The sequence below is a fragment of the Lynx rufus genome, unplaced genomic scaffold, assembly GCF_022079265.1.
Source record: "Lynx rufus isolate CCGP_SWC_20201006 ecotype Redwood Valley unplaced genomic scaffold, mLynRuf1.p SCAF_1, whole genome shotgun sequence".
NCBI lineage: Eukaryota > Metazoa > Chordata > Mammalia > Carnivora > Felidae > Lynx > Lynx rufus.
In genome coordinates, this window is record NW_025814823.1 from 197,003,786 (window position 1) to 197,018,470 (window position 14,685).

The following is a 14,685-nucleotide window of genomic DNA, read 5'->3' on the forward strand; positions in this document are numbered from 1 at the left end:
ATTAAAAAAAATAGCAAAACTAAAAACTCGATTCTCAATCATTAGCAGTGTCCTTTAAAAAATTAAAATTTAGCTTTCTATTATAAATAACAAAGCAGATGTGTCCCTCTGTGTAGGTGAAATTCTTGCACCTTTCTCAAGAAATGCATCAATGTAATTCCACACATACACACACACACAGGCGTGCACACGTGCAGACAGACAGACACGCACACACACACACACACACACACACACACACAAATACACACCTATACGCACACACACAGCCTTGCGCTCACGCACCCCAGGCTGTAGTTACCTTGTTGAGCTTCCTAATAAATAATGCCCCCTACGGTAGTACCCCTGGGGATGCCCAAACCTGACAAGTTTAGCCATTCCCTGGTTTAACCCTGTCACAGAGCCGGGGAAAGCCCTGGCTCCCTATTGCTCAGAATTCTCTAGGCTGCATGGTCACACCAAGAGAAAAGGATTTGAGTCCAAGATTTGGAAATGCTGGAAGGGACCATAGGGACCACCTCGCCCAGTCGATTAAGGCTAGCTACAGACACAGTCTTTTAGAAACCTGGGGTCGGGGAGAGGGATCTTGAGTTGATTTCAACATTAGCAGCTGCCTCTGGAGGAAGCCGACGCTCAAAGCCAATGCTAATACCGTGGCACGAGGGGGTGGGTGTGAATTTCCAGAGCGGACGGCACCAAGCCAGACTTCTGGATGGTCATGGCCTCCAGAAACCATCCGGAAATCCAAGCGGTCCACCTCCCTGTCCCGCTGACCACCGTGACCACACTCCCCTGGAGATTTCCAACCTGTTTCCATTGGAATCAGAACACCCCTCAAGAAACAAAGTTGGGGAGAGTTTATGACTTTTTATTCCTAACACAAAAACACTCGACAAGAGTTTGAAATACAAAACACAAACACAAACAAACAAACAAACAAAAAAACCTGTTTGGCTATTCAGTGGACCGTATCCAAGGCCATGGCCAGCCCCCTCCCCCCGCACCCCCCCCCCCCCAGTCTCCTCACACGCAACCTCTTTGCTCGTCCCGAGGGTACAGGGCGGGCCACCCAGCAGAGGTTCGCTTAACAAGGTCAGCAGCTGGGATGCCAGTATTGCAGTTACAGCAAACCCCTCCCGGGCACCCGGACACAGGGTCCACTCCTGTCTCCTTTGCCCACAGGATAACTAGTGTGCTTCTCGGTCTGTGCCAGAGTCTGCTAAGCGGTTGCTTCTGCAGTCTTCTGACTGGCGTGACACTGGGCTCTAAACACATAGACAGTTCACTCAGGCCATTACACAGAATTCCCAAAGTTGGTGTTGCACAGCAAGGGGGCCGAAAGGATTTATTTGCCTTCCATCTGGGAAGCTGGTGGGTACAGTCTTTGGCCACTAGAGGGCGACCAGACGTCGATAAGGCAAAGTGCTGAGGTGGAAGCCGACCAATCCCTTCAAAAGTCACCCATAAAAGCAAGGCTGGCAAAGGGGAAGAAGAGGCTCTTTGAGGCTCCCTTGCAGGCTCCTTTGACAAAACACGCAGCACAGAGCGGGTTCTAGCTACATAAATACGTCTTTCGTGGCGTTGCTCTGCCCGGGGACTGACCACCTACAAAACCGGATTTTCCGCGCCCCCGGGTGGGGCAGTCGGAACCGGATCTGCTGCTTCCAGATGTGCAAGGCATTCTGACGAAACAGAATATCTGAAAATCCGTCCCCCGAGGTCTCAAAGCCTCAGCCACCACTGCTGTATCACTAGAGAAACAAAAAGCAGAAGCTGTCCTAAACACATGCAGTGTGATCGATGCCTCCTGTCGCCCCGTATGTTTTACAATCATTTGAAGGAAACGTGTGAAAAGTGCCTAAGTTAAGCTCTTTTGAAAAAACAAGTGTATTGCTAGTATTGTCTGAGAGCAAGAGAGAAACAGCCAAGCGGTCACAACATTCGGATTAAAAGCTGTTCCGCGGGGACGATGACAACGAGGCCGATGGGAGATGTGACATCGCCACCCAGCCAAGTCGGGGTTGAACTTCTCACCATCCCCACGAGAAACTATGGCTTAGATCTGTCCTGGGGAGCTGGCCTCCTCATCCAAGGTAACTCGGCCAGGACCATGTGGGTTCGAGTCTGCTGCTGGTTGGTTACCTGGCAGAGAACTCGCACCCTGAACACGAGCTGGGCGCCGCCAGAGAATGGGATCCGGTTCACGGGTTGAGTGACGGGTTCCTGAGGCTCCCGGCTGGTAACCTGAGCCTAGCGGGTTCGAAAGGGACTTGAGTGCTCATTCCATCCAATATTCTCATCCGTTAGATGAGGGAACAGAGGCCCCGGATCACACAGCAAGTAAGAAACATCAGGTTTCTCACTGAGATGGCTTATAGTTGAATGACTTGCTCTGTAAACCCATTTGATGTCAGCTGGGCTGTTTCAACTTTTTATACATATATAAAAATAGGTACCAAGATCTAAACTCACCGTTCCCCATCTCTAGGGCCTCCAACAAAAGGGCCAGCAAAGGGCTGGCCTTTCCTGCTGCTATTTAGGAAGGCATCTCTCTCCTCCCTCATACCAGCCCCACTCCCGACCCCATCCCAATCCCTGGGAGAGTACCTCACTCAAGCCAAAGGAGACCCATCTTTGCCAGCGTAGAAACATGGAGCCAGGCTGAAGGGTTGTGGTTTTCTCAAAGTGCTTTTATTGGTTCAATGCAAAGTCAGCCTCTGCCTTACTTCCTGGACGTCCTGCAGCCGGCTCCCAGGGGTCTCCCCACACCCAGCGTCAGTTTTGGGCCACGTGGGCTTCCCAGCTCCCGAGCTCTCCCTCCATTTACCCTGTACTTCCGGACTCAGCAAACAGCCCCGGAGCCCTGTCTGCCCCGCAGGCAAACACCCCGGGGACTTGACTTGGGGACCGGCTTAAACATATTGCACATAAGCACTAGCTGCTTTCCTTCCGCCCCGGTGGGAAGGGGTGAGGGGGTCCCTCTTCTTTGGCCAACACAACCATGAGGTTCACTTTACTTGCTACCGCACACGCGATTTCTTCCCTTAGATCTGAGGGTAGCTGCTAGATCTCAATGCTAAGAAAAACACTGCCGTTTTGATGTGAGTCAGATCAACCAATCCTCCAGGGCTGATTCCGCTTCACAGCCGGGACGGCCCATCTCTCAAGCTTCAGGCTCAGCTGTGATTTCAACTGAGCCCAAGGCTTGGGATGAGGTTCTCACCTGTCCATGCAGAAGGACCGTGTGTCAACGCCCTCCCTGCCGCCCCCAGCCGCCACTTGCACGGTGGCCTCGGCACGCATGTTGCACATGCCTAGAAGACCTCAACACATCAACAAGCAGAGGCTTTATGCAACAAGAGACCTCTTAGTGCATCTTTTCCTGCGTCAGGACTTGGGCGCTGAGTGTTTGCAGCTCAGAGCTCTCCTCCCTTCCTCCTCCTGCCCCCAGAGCCCCGGAAGCCCTGCCTCTCCCCTGAGCACAGTCACCACGCAGCCCTGCAAGACCTCACGGCGGATGCAGACCCCTAACTCGTGCTCTTGGACCAGTTTCCTGGCTTGGGAGCAAGATGTGAGGGGCTACGGGGGGTGGGGGCCTTCTCTGCACTCCATCCACTCATATTCTTTACCTCTTTGATGCATTTTCCTTCGGTCACCAGAACCCCCAAGCGTGAGGATTCTGATTCAGCCTTGTACCGACTGAGGAAGGAGATGGAAGAATTCCACTTAGCGGTTGGATCGGACATTTTTGCAAACACCAGCACAGCACAGGGACGGACAGTACAACCTGCCCGGCGTGGGCAGCTGTCGACACGGTCTACAGTAAGCTTTTATGGCAATCACATGTAAACATCATCCAGAGCAAATACGAGGACAGAGCTACGATGAGATGGTTGCCAATAGCAGCTGCTCCCTCTGGGTTGCTCCTTAATGTGGTGGGCAAGAGACCAAGGTTGCCTAGTTTTCCTGGAGGAACCCCGGAGTCTCCTTGGTTAATAATACACAGCACCGAATGAGTCGTCCAGACAGAGGTTATCTGCAGGGTTGGTCAATCTTAGAAGAACTTGCAGCCTTTTGTGGACGGGATGGCAAGCAGAAACCCTGCGGGATGCTCTCGGCAGACAGCCTCTCCCGCCAGCGGCCAGCCCTGACTTTAGGCACGTTACCTCCCAGCGCCGTGCGCAGATCTCGACTCTGCTCAAGGGCCAGTATCTAAGTAACCTCAAGGGTCCTGTGTTAACTTGACTGGGAAGGGCAGCCTCGGCTGACCCAGAAGACAGGAGAGAGAGACTGGTCTTGTATGTAGGAGCGGCTTAGGCAACCTCCAGGCCAACTCTTCCTGGTGCAGAAGGGTGGGGGAGGGACTCTGTGACTTAGCAAGGTCACAAAGCAAGTTCTTGGTGGAGCCAGGCCTCAACCCAGCTCTCCGGACTCTGAATCTAGAGCTCCTTCCTATTGGCTTCCACAGGATAAAACCTCAGCATACTCCTTGGTGCAAATCAGGACGCAGTGGGGGCAGCAGACAGATTTAAATTCTATTCTATTGCATTCCATAACCATTTATTTATGTGCCTACTGTATGCTAGGCAGTGAATAGCTATTAAAGGAATTTACAATGCTCAGGTCTGTGCTGTGGATAGTCCCTTTCTTGGTTCATCCTCACAAACCCCGCCTCCCTCAAACATTTCATGTCCGCTATTCCATTCGCTCCCCCCACTCAAGTGGGGGTCATGTGTCACAGTATTATTGCGAGTCCTGTGCCAACGAATGGCCTTAGGGGGATTTTCTCTCACAGATCAGGACGCGATAGGGATGGGCCGACGTGAAACCCAGCCACCATTTGGTTCTGTATAATGGGAACCTTTCGAAGATCAGACCAGGTTAAACTCTGATCCGTTAGTAATGGCTGCCCAGAGCACTGTGTTGAGGATTCTAATAGTTAGTATGACCAAGCTCAAAGAACATGAGTGCTGTGGTCGATTAGTTATGTCTGCCACTGGCCAAGGAGGTGGGAGTAGTGGTATATGTGCCATATATGTATTTGCCATCCCGAGCTAGAAGCCACCTTCACAGAAGCTAAGACTCTCGGAGCCGGCAGGAACCTTGGAGATCAACTTGCCTACTTCCCCTCAGTCCATTTCAGAGAAAAGAATGTGGGGGCCCAGAGCGGTCAAGTGACTTGATCCCCAGGAGCTCAAATTCCCTATTCTTTCTAAAGCCTGTTTCCTCCGGTCTTCTCTGTGGGCTGGGAGTATTCTCACCTCCCAGGACAAGCTCACTTTCCCAGTATACCTACTAAGGTACTTGATAATCTTTAAAAAAAAAAAAAAAATCAACTACCAATTCTCAAAGTTCTAAAGCCTGGCAGTAGCAAAAGATTAAATTAGCTTGTTTAGTTTAATGAGTCAATTTCAAACACTGTTAAAGCAAGCAGGACTTTTTCTCTTTCCTTTTCTTTTCTTTTTAAGACAGAAACTTCCCAAGGGACCCTGATATATGAACGAGATTAAACTGGAGCCACTCTGTCTGAGGCAGAAGCAATGAGCTCACACCCAGCCTGGCCACGCTTTCCCAAGGCACCTGCACAACATCCAAGCTGGACATGGCTTGACATCCCTCAAGAACATCAAGTTTACGGTAAAGCCCAATCAGAATGTTGTCTGGACGGCAAAGGACCTTGGAGATGGTCTTATCCACCCTCGGTCCTCACATGCCCTCCTGCTACCCCTGCCCCATCCACCGAAGCGACTTTCCAGGTGAGGGAAAGGGAAAGACAAGCCGGTCGGAGTGGGATGGGTTGGTGGCTGGTCCCAGCAAGGACGGCTGCTTTTGGATCACCCTGCCTGTGCCATCCCAGGCGTGTCACTGAAGCTCTCATGGCATGTCCACAGAGCCCTTCTGGATCCAGACACAGATCCAAGTCTAAACCCGCCTAATCCCGGCAAGGCAGTTGGTGACTTAACCCTCAAAGTGAGCCCGGAGACTTCTAGTCTGGGGCCCAATGTCGCTCAACTCACCTCTACCAGTCCCTGTAACTTTAGATCTTTACCCCACTACTGCAGGAGCATGGGACCAGGAATCAGGAGGCCTGGGCTGGGGCACCGCTCTGCCCTCCCACTGGCCGTGGGACCTCGGGCCCGTCATCTCACCTCTTGGGGCACTGCCCGCCTCACCTGGAAAAACAAGAACAGTGCAGCTCACCCCTGCCTTCCCCACGAGGTCCGCCAGGATCCGAGTGCGCCAGGCCAGGCGCAAGCTCCGGGCACGAGCTGGCACCAGATGAGGGTTCTGACTCTAACTGGACCCACCCTTGCTCAGTGAGACACCGAGGGCAGAGCACGGCAGAGAAGTCCCAGAAACCTCTCCCCTCTGCTCCTCGTTGCGGCTGCAGGCCGCACTTCCCTGGGGATCAGCCTCCCGGCCGCCCGGCGCCTCTCGAGCATTCTGGCAGAGGGAGCGGAGCAGCTCAGTGGCAAACACCTCGCGACAGTGCATAGTTAAAAAATCAAGGAAGCGATACGATAATCCCAGGCACAGTACATCTGAGCCATAAATACGTTATTTGAAGGATATACTTTTTTTTTTCTTCAATTAAAAATGTGTTTATAATCCTGATTCTATTCACGAGTAACAATTTCATCATCACGTACTACGGACAAGAAATGTTATGGTGGACACGGCTGCACGTCTACGAGGGAAGTCGGTCGGGAAGGAAGGGGGAGATGGGTGACTGACCCAGCACTTGGAGGCGCACCCGGGGCCACCCGCCGGAAGCAAGGACACTAAGTGGCAGTGGGACATCAACACCATGGAAACTCACAGACAGAAGCAGCTTTGTTCAATGTAAACATTGATTTTTTTTTTTTTTAAAAGGACAGCAGTCTCAAGTGTCTCTCTCACGTGTGTTCTCTCACGCGCTCGCTCTCTCGCCTTCTCATATACTTAATTTCTTTGAAAACGTAAACATATTGGAAGGGCCTTGTCTGAGGTATTGAGGTATTCCTCGAAGGTTAAGGCTGTTATCAATGCAGGCTCTGCTGGGCCTCCTTCAGTAAGCTGTCAAAATCCATGGCTTCGTACTTGTTTTTCACGGATGCAGGAAGGGTCTCTTCTGAATTGGAATCTGGGCAGGGGGTGAAGGAGTCAAGGAGAGGGGAAGGCAGTGAGCCACTCAGAAAGGCCAGGCGATCAGAAAATCTGCCACCGGGGTCAGCCCCATGGGGTGCATGTGGCCCCAGGCCTCCAAGAACACCAGACAGCAAGAATCACCTTTGCCATTCTACCGTGACACCTCTGCCCTGTCGTCAGTGTCTCTCGGCCTCGGCTGCCCTGTTTCTAGAATGGGGTGGCCTGAACCAGAGCACCCTAGAGCTCCTTTCTAGCTCTGATATCCCATTAATCTATTTCCCTAAGAGCTTCCTGCTGGTTAGTAAACCGCTGCGGAGGTCACGGAAGGTGGCCACCAGAGCTAGGATGCCCTCATTGTAGAGATACGGAAGCAGGTCCCCATGGGTGGCCGTGCAGCCAGGTGGAGCACTGCCCGGCCTGGAATCCTCCTCGGTTTACTCACACTCAGCCCCGTACTACGGAGCCCGTGTCAGACTCTCCTCTACAGATAATTCTCTCCTAAACTGTACTTCTTTGTCCTTCTTTACCAACTCCTCTCCAAATGTGAGAGCACGGTGACAATATTATTTCATTGTGGCCCATTAATGGACAAGGCTGCCTGCTGCCTGTTGGGGTCACCATGGAATGCCCCTCAAGGTGGCAGTGCAGCCACCGGCCCTGTGAGGTCGAAGAGACAGTAACCATCGTTCTACCAGCTGGCTGTGAACACAAGACTAGACCTTCCAAGTGGCCACAGGAGGCTTGAATCTGGTACCAGTCTTGGGAGAGGACAGGATGGACCAGAGACCAGAAGAAAAGCAAGATGGCGGCCTCCAGGCGAAGTGGCTGCAAAGTTACCCAATCGGCACATTAGAGCTTTGGTGTGGGAACTGGGTCCAGAGGGGACTTTGGGTGTGGGTTTCATTAAAGGGGGTCACTGCCCCTCATGCCTTGGGTCTCACTGGAAGGTGGCGGGGCCTTGTGTACTTACCATAGTCAGTGTGTCTGGGCCAGCAAAAGTGCTGGAGCCCTCCGTAGCTCAGCTGGAAGGAGGGCTCATTGCGTTTCCGCAGGGCAGCGCCATTCCTCAGAGACAGGGCAGCGTGCTCAGAACACCGGTAGGTGATGAAGCCATACTTTTCGCCTCTGTGGGGAGAGGTCAGGGGAAGCATGTTACCGGGCCAGCTTGATTCATACCCTCAGACCACCCATTACCAGAGGCAGAGCAGAAAGCCACACTGATTCAGTAACCATGGCCGCTTGCCCCCCGCCCGCCCCAATACAGATGAGGGCAGTCGCTAGGCTGACCTCCACTGTGTGAGAACAGTAAGAGCAGGTGATTCCCAGAACGTCTGCCGGGCGCCTCACTCTTCAGATCACCCTGCCAGTGGCCACTGGCATTTTCTCCCCGCTCAGGGATGAGGAAAACAGGCTCTTCGAAGTTCAGAATTTGCCCCAAGGCAATGGCAGGCAGGGCATTTAAACTCAGGCCTCCCACCATGAAAGCTGATGTACTTCTCTTGGACCTGAGGCCCCCACCCTTCCCTCCTGCCTCCTTCAAAGCCAGCCTCAGCTACCAGCACCTTGGCTGCTGCTGACTTAGCCTCCCCCTTCCCTAGTACAGCTGGCATTCTGTACACATCATCCTTTATGGTGAACACCTCTCTGCTTGCTCAGCAACTGAGCCACGTGTTCAGCCGGGCTCAGGGCACCAGGGGATGTCACACGATGGTGGCCCTCCCCGGCCACAGTGATGCATTCAAGGATGAGCCTGTCGCCCAAAGCAGAGCCTCAAAGAGTGCATCCCAGCTCTTGGCCCCAACTGTGAGGGAGACTCCTGCTGCCCCTGGTAGGAGGTACGTAAGCTTGGACGTGGAGGCGGCCATTTTGCCACCCGAGGGAAGCCTGCTTGAGAAGGGTGCTGAGGCGAAGGGGGGCCTAAGGTCGGTCCTTTCCCCAGCTCCTCAGCTCCACAAACAGCAAGAAAAAGAATCCTGACCGATCTGTCCCTCTGCTGCGTGCACTCCTCAGGGCGGAGACAATGTGGACTTCTGCTACGGCTCGTGACAGGCTTACCGACACTAGGCGCCTAATAAGTACTCAGCTGGCTCACATTTCCTGACACCTCTCTGAACCAGGCCAAAGTTGGACCCCTTCTGCCTCTTTCAACGTCCAAGCCTGCTCGCTTTATTTTTGCACGTTCTCTTTGTTTGACGTCCTGAAGACTGCACAGAACTTAAAACCATCCTATTTGTGTAACGACTTTCTCTTTTTAAGTTGTGGTAAAAACACTGAACAGAGTACCATTTTTATGATTTTCTAAGTGTGCAATTCAGTAGCGTGAAGTGTATTCACGCTGCTGTGAACGGATCTCCACTTTCTCTGCTTGCTGTTCCCAGGAATCTGACCACTGCTGACACCTCACAGAAGTGGAACCCATATAGCATTTGTCCCCTCGTGGCTGCTTATTTCACGTAGCCTAATGAGGTTATCCATGATTGTCAAGGTTCATCCGTGCTTGCAGCATGCGACAGACTGCCTTTTTTTTTTTTTTAAGGTTTAAAATATTTATTTTTGAGACAGAGAGAGACAGAGCATGAGCGGGGGAGGGGCAGACAGAGAGAGAGAGAGAGAGAGGGAGACACAGAATTCAAAGGGGGCTCCAGGCTCCAGCTGTCAGCACAGAGCCCGACACGGGGCTCGAACTCACGGAGTGTGAGATCATGACCTGAGCTGAAGTTGGGCGCTTAACTGATGGAGCCACTCGGGCGCCCAAGATTTCCTTCCTTTCTCAAGCTGAATGATATTCCTTTGTTTGCATGTACTACATGTTGTTTCCCCATTTATGAGCCAATGGGCATGGGGGTGGTTCCCCCTTCTTGGTTATTGTGAATAATGCTCCTATAAACAGGGGCGTGCGAATATCTCTTTGAGATCTCTTGTTTTCAGTTCTCTTAAGTATACACCCATGGGTGGGATTGCTGGATCGGATGGTAATTCTATATTTAACTTTTTGAAGAACCTCCATACCATTTGCCATTGTGGCTGCACCATTTTACCTTCCCACCAACAGTGCACCGGGTTCCGATTTCTCCACATCCTTGCCAACACTTGTTATTTTCTGGAGCCACCTTAATGGATGTGACGTGTGTAATGATCCCTATGTAGAAACAAGTTTCTCATTGAAGTTTTTAAAACGATTATTAAATTTGAATTTAAAAACCTTCAAAGCTCAGTTGGCAAATACGATGGGAGATACTTTAGAGTTATTTCAAAACTGACAAAGTTTTGACATCTAGGTCGTGCGTTTACGTGCAACCTATGCTTCCTGCATGCGGGTTCCCTGACAGATGAACGCTGCTTCCCCAGGTGAGTGAGGAGAAACAAAGATTCCCAGCAGAATAAAGGGTCTGACCTGGTTGCTCTGGAGGAACAGAGGGGCATGAGTGGCACGGGTCCTTGCAGGGCAGTGTGGTTCCTGTGTAAGTGTCCCTTTAAGCCCCGGGGGCTGTTTGCTGCCCTATATCAGAGTGGAGACCTAAAGCAGCTATGAGAGCTGCAGATCTGACTCTGCTACTAACTAGCTGCTCAGTTAATCTGTCTGAGCTGCCCGGGAAGGGAAAGCAATAGAAAGAATGAGTGCATATGTCACAGGCAGGTTAGAACGTTTAAGAGAAGGCACAGGATTTGCCTGGCAGTCAGCAAACCATCAGTGGGAGTTTACTGCTTATTACTGGGCCACACAGTTGTTACTGGACCTTCTGTGGGACCTGGCTCTCCAGGTCCAGGCTGCGGATCTCATCAGATTTGTTCTGCGGATCTTCTCCGGCATCTTTTGTGTGGCCGGCCCTGGACGGGGACCCCTGCCCTTCCCCACTCCCCTCTCCTGCAACAGCTTGACCGGACTCACCTGTTGTTTCTCGTCAGCACCTGGCACTCCACAATCTCACCGAACACTTCGAAGCGCCTCTTCAGCTCTCGGGAGCTCATGTCACTGGAGAGATTGCGAACATATACCACACGGCCTTCACCCTGCTCAAGGCGGGAAACACACAGAAACCCAGTCATTTCCTGGCTTCCTGGGACCCGCTTGATGGGGGGGTTTCTATGGAGTCCTAGGCCTCAACCCACGATGTCCGGCTGAGTGGGTAACACTAACTGGGGCCAGAATCAGAAAGAGGACAATGACGACCCCTCTCCGGAAGACCTGCCTTGTTGGAGGAGGGGGCTGCTAAGTGTCGGACGGGGAAGTGGCTTTAAAGGGAGCAAATGCTCACTTGAAGGAAATGAGCAGAGAATGGACAGAGGCAGGAGGGGGGAGTTTATCATCATTAATCTAACTGCTTACTCATAACTGCTTACTCATATTTGTGTTTGGAGTCTGGGATTTTTTCTGGGTAGTGGGGAGGGGATAGGAAGGCAAGCTGCCGGGGCATCTAGATGGCTCAGTCGGTTAAGCGTCCGACTTTGGCTCAGGTCGTGAACTCGAGGGTCTTGGGTTTGAGCCCCATGCTGGGCTCTGTGCTGACAGTGTGGAGCCTGAGCCCTCCCTCTCTCTCTCTCTCTCTCTCTCTCTCTCTCTCTCTGCCCCTCCCCCACTTGCACTCTGTCTCTCTCTCAAAAATAAAGAAACATTAAAAAAAAAAATAAGAAGAAAGAAAGAAAGGCAAACTGCCGAGGATGGGAATGGGCAGGCATGGGAAACCAGGTCGTTGTGGGGGTCACAGTGAGCTGGGAGGAAGGCAGTGGGACCAGGACACAGGTCCTGGGGTCACCGCTATCCTCAGTCTTGCCAGGGCAGTGCATAGACAACTGTGACTAAGGGGTCACTTCAGGTGAGCCGGGTGCCATGCTGCGGGCCCCTAAAAGAGCCCAGCAGAGGGAGGGGTGGGGAGCAACCCAGGATGGAATGTGCCCTCCCCTCCCCTCCAATCTGTGATTGGATCCAGCGAATGCCATCGCTGCTCTGACCCGCTGGAGAAACTCCGGCTGCATCCTGGAAACCTGTGCTCTCGTGGGTGAAAGTGACAGGTTCTGGTTTGGACAGGCTTTCTCCGGGAACAGGTTAAAGCCATCTGGAACCACACCCCACTCTCATCTCCCAGCTGGCAGGGAGGAAAGCAAGGCGCAGGGGCCACAGCAGGCCTCTGCTGTCAACCATGGGAACTGGGTTCTGCTCAGTGTAGGAATCCCCTCCCCCAGCCTCCTTTCAGCTCCTTACGCTGGGAAGTTCTTTCCTGCCTCTGCCCCTTGGTTCTCCTGAAACTACGTGGTGGCTCCTTTCATCTGTCAGGGTCTAGCTCCTCGCAGATGTCCTTCCTAGACTGCCATGTAAACACATCCTCCCCACTAGTCAAAACACGACTGTTTGTTTCAGAGAGTTTAGCCTCATGTGATTAATTCCACCGCGCCTCTCCCAATCTCTGATTACAGTGTTTATTCCTTGCTTACGAGTCTGTTGCCTTTCTCTCCCTTCTGCCCCAACCACGGGAATGAGGACCTTGTCTGTCTTGCTCGTGCCAGGCACGGCCCCACTGCTGAATGGTCACACGTGGAATCCAAGGTGATGCTCCAGGCACAGCCTGTGGTTGTAAGTACCTGCCTGCAGGCAGCTGGGTACCTCTGGGGTACACACACCTCATGTGTCCTCCCTGCTTCTGCCCGGAAGTGCCAGTTATGCAGGAAAGCAATCAAGTGCAAGCCTGTTTGTCTTTCTGAGCATCTGTCTTACTTTCTCTTCCCTTCTTTCTAGTGACATGGAGGGGCTGGCTCCGGCTCCCCACTGCAGATTCCTGATGAATTTTCTCTAGGTGCTTTGCAGTGGGTTCACCAGGCATAGCCTGGGCCCATAAACTAACTCTGGGGGAAGATCAGGGGGGTCAGTAGGAAGCAAGAAGCAGGCTTCTCCTGGTCCCTCAGACCAGATCAAGCTGGGGGACGCTTAGGAAGGACAAGGCCCAAATCCTTTGTGTATGGATGAGTAAACTGAGGCTCAGGGAAGCTGGGAGACCTGCCCAAGGTCACACAAAGGGTGGTACCAGGGCTGGTTTGTGGCCTGGCTGGCCCTGCTCTGCTCCTCCCCGCCCCCAACCGCAGCCTGCCCTCTCGGCCCTGCTAAGCCTCTGACGTTCAGCCCTAAAATCACCACCCACTACATGCCTCACTGCCAGTCCCTCGGCCGCACTTTGCACGATGCCACCTCTGATGCCCTTTGGTGACCCTGGTGCTTCTTTAAGTGAGAGAAACGTGACTATCTTCTGCAGGCCACAGCTGGCCTCAAAGAGCTTCGGGTCTATGAAGCCCCTGCATGTCCTGATGCCCCTGCTCTTCCCCATTCACTCCGGGCTCCGGGGCCCCAGGTCACTTACAATGGCCTTTTCCCGCCGCTTCCTGGCATGCCGGACACTTGGCGTTCCGTCTGAACACGGTCCTCTGCTCTCACACCTGTCGGTGAACAAGCAAACCAGAGGCACTCACTCTCAGGAGGGACCACGGCAGGGTGGGCGGGTGGAGTTGCTCCCGGAAGCGAGGCACGCTTCTTTAGAACTTGCTCATGAAGGCAGAAGGAGCCCAGCGCGCCCCCCCCCACCCTGCCCCGTCCCCCGTCCCCAGCAGTGGCATGGGGCTGGGCATGGCTCTGTACAATGTGACCGGCGCCTCTGGCCAGCCTCTAGGACGAGATCACTGGGAACCACCGTGTCGCGAAATCCCAACCCGTCTGAACCTCGCCTTTTGATGCCATTAAGGGTGGAAAGGCCCTCTCACTTCATCACTGTCTGGGACCTGATGGGGGGGAAAACAACCTTTGAGGTCTTACGTTTCCCCATTTTCCAGATGAAAACCCTGAGGCTCAGGTTCAATATGGGTTTGCCTAAGGATGGAACGTGGGGAAGCCAGAGCCAGAAGGAGGTCTGCTGATCCTGGACCCACTGCTGTCTAATGGCTGGCGCCCAGGCACGAGGCAACCCGGCCCTCACAGCCCCCACGTCCAGTCTGGCTATCAGGCTCAGCAGCCCGCATGCGCCGCCCGGGGAGAGCCCTGGGTGCCACACGCCTGCGTCTTCCCGCCTGTCTGCACACCGCCTCCTCCCCCAGAGAGCCAGGCTGCTGGACTGGAAGGAGCACAGCATGGGAGGCAGGGGGGAGTCCGGGCTCTGCACATACTGTCTGCGTCCTTGGGAAATACAGCACGCAGGATAAGAACACAGGCTCTCCGGTCAGACAGCCTGCTGTTCGTTCGCATCCCGGCTCTGCCACCTCCTGCTGGGCGACCTTGGGCTAGTTACTCACCTCCCCTTAGCCTGAGTTCTTCAACTGTAAACAGGGAGAACTGACCGTACTGCCATCTTGGCCATTTGTGAGGATCAAATCAGAAAATGCTCGGCTCAAGACCTGCTCAATAATTACTTGCTATGGTTTTCTATTGAACCTCTTTGAGCCTCAGCTTCCTCATCTATGAAATGGGGGAAAGAAGCAGATGCGCCCTCCAAGAGCATCTGCGAAGCTAAACAGGGTAATAGAAGGGGGTATGACTTGCAAACTTTAAAGTGCAACAAATCGCAGTGTCATCATCCATTG

The 14,685-nt window shown here is 53.1% G+C and overlaps 1 protein-coding gene across 1 annotated transcript in view; it reads right to left on the bottom strand.

The window, feature by feature from the left end:
- Positions 1-1,023: 1,023 nt before the first annotated feature.
- The window catches only part of PPARGC1B (PPARG coactivator 1 beta), a 49,856-nt gene continuing 36,194 nt past the window's right edge, over positions 1,024-14,685 (bottom strand). The window contains exons 11-14 of the mRNA XM_047076876.1: positions 13,476-13,551; positions 11,018-11,139; positions 8,099-8,253; positions 1,024-7,123 (exon numbers count right to left, since the gene is read on the bottom strand). Coding sequence (XP_046932832.1) covers positions 7,023-7,123; positions 8,099-8,253; positions 11,018-11,139; positions 13,476-13,551 — 454 coding nt within the window. The 3' untranslated portion in view covers positions 1,024-7,022. The remainder of the gene's footprint in view (positions 7,124-8,098; positions 8,254-11,017; positions 11,140-13,475; positions 13,552-14,685) is intronic.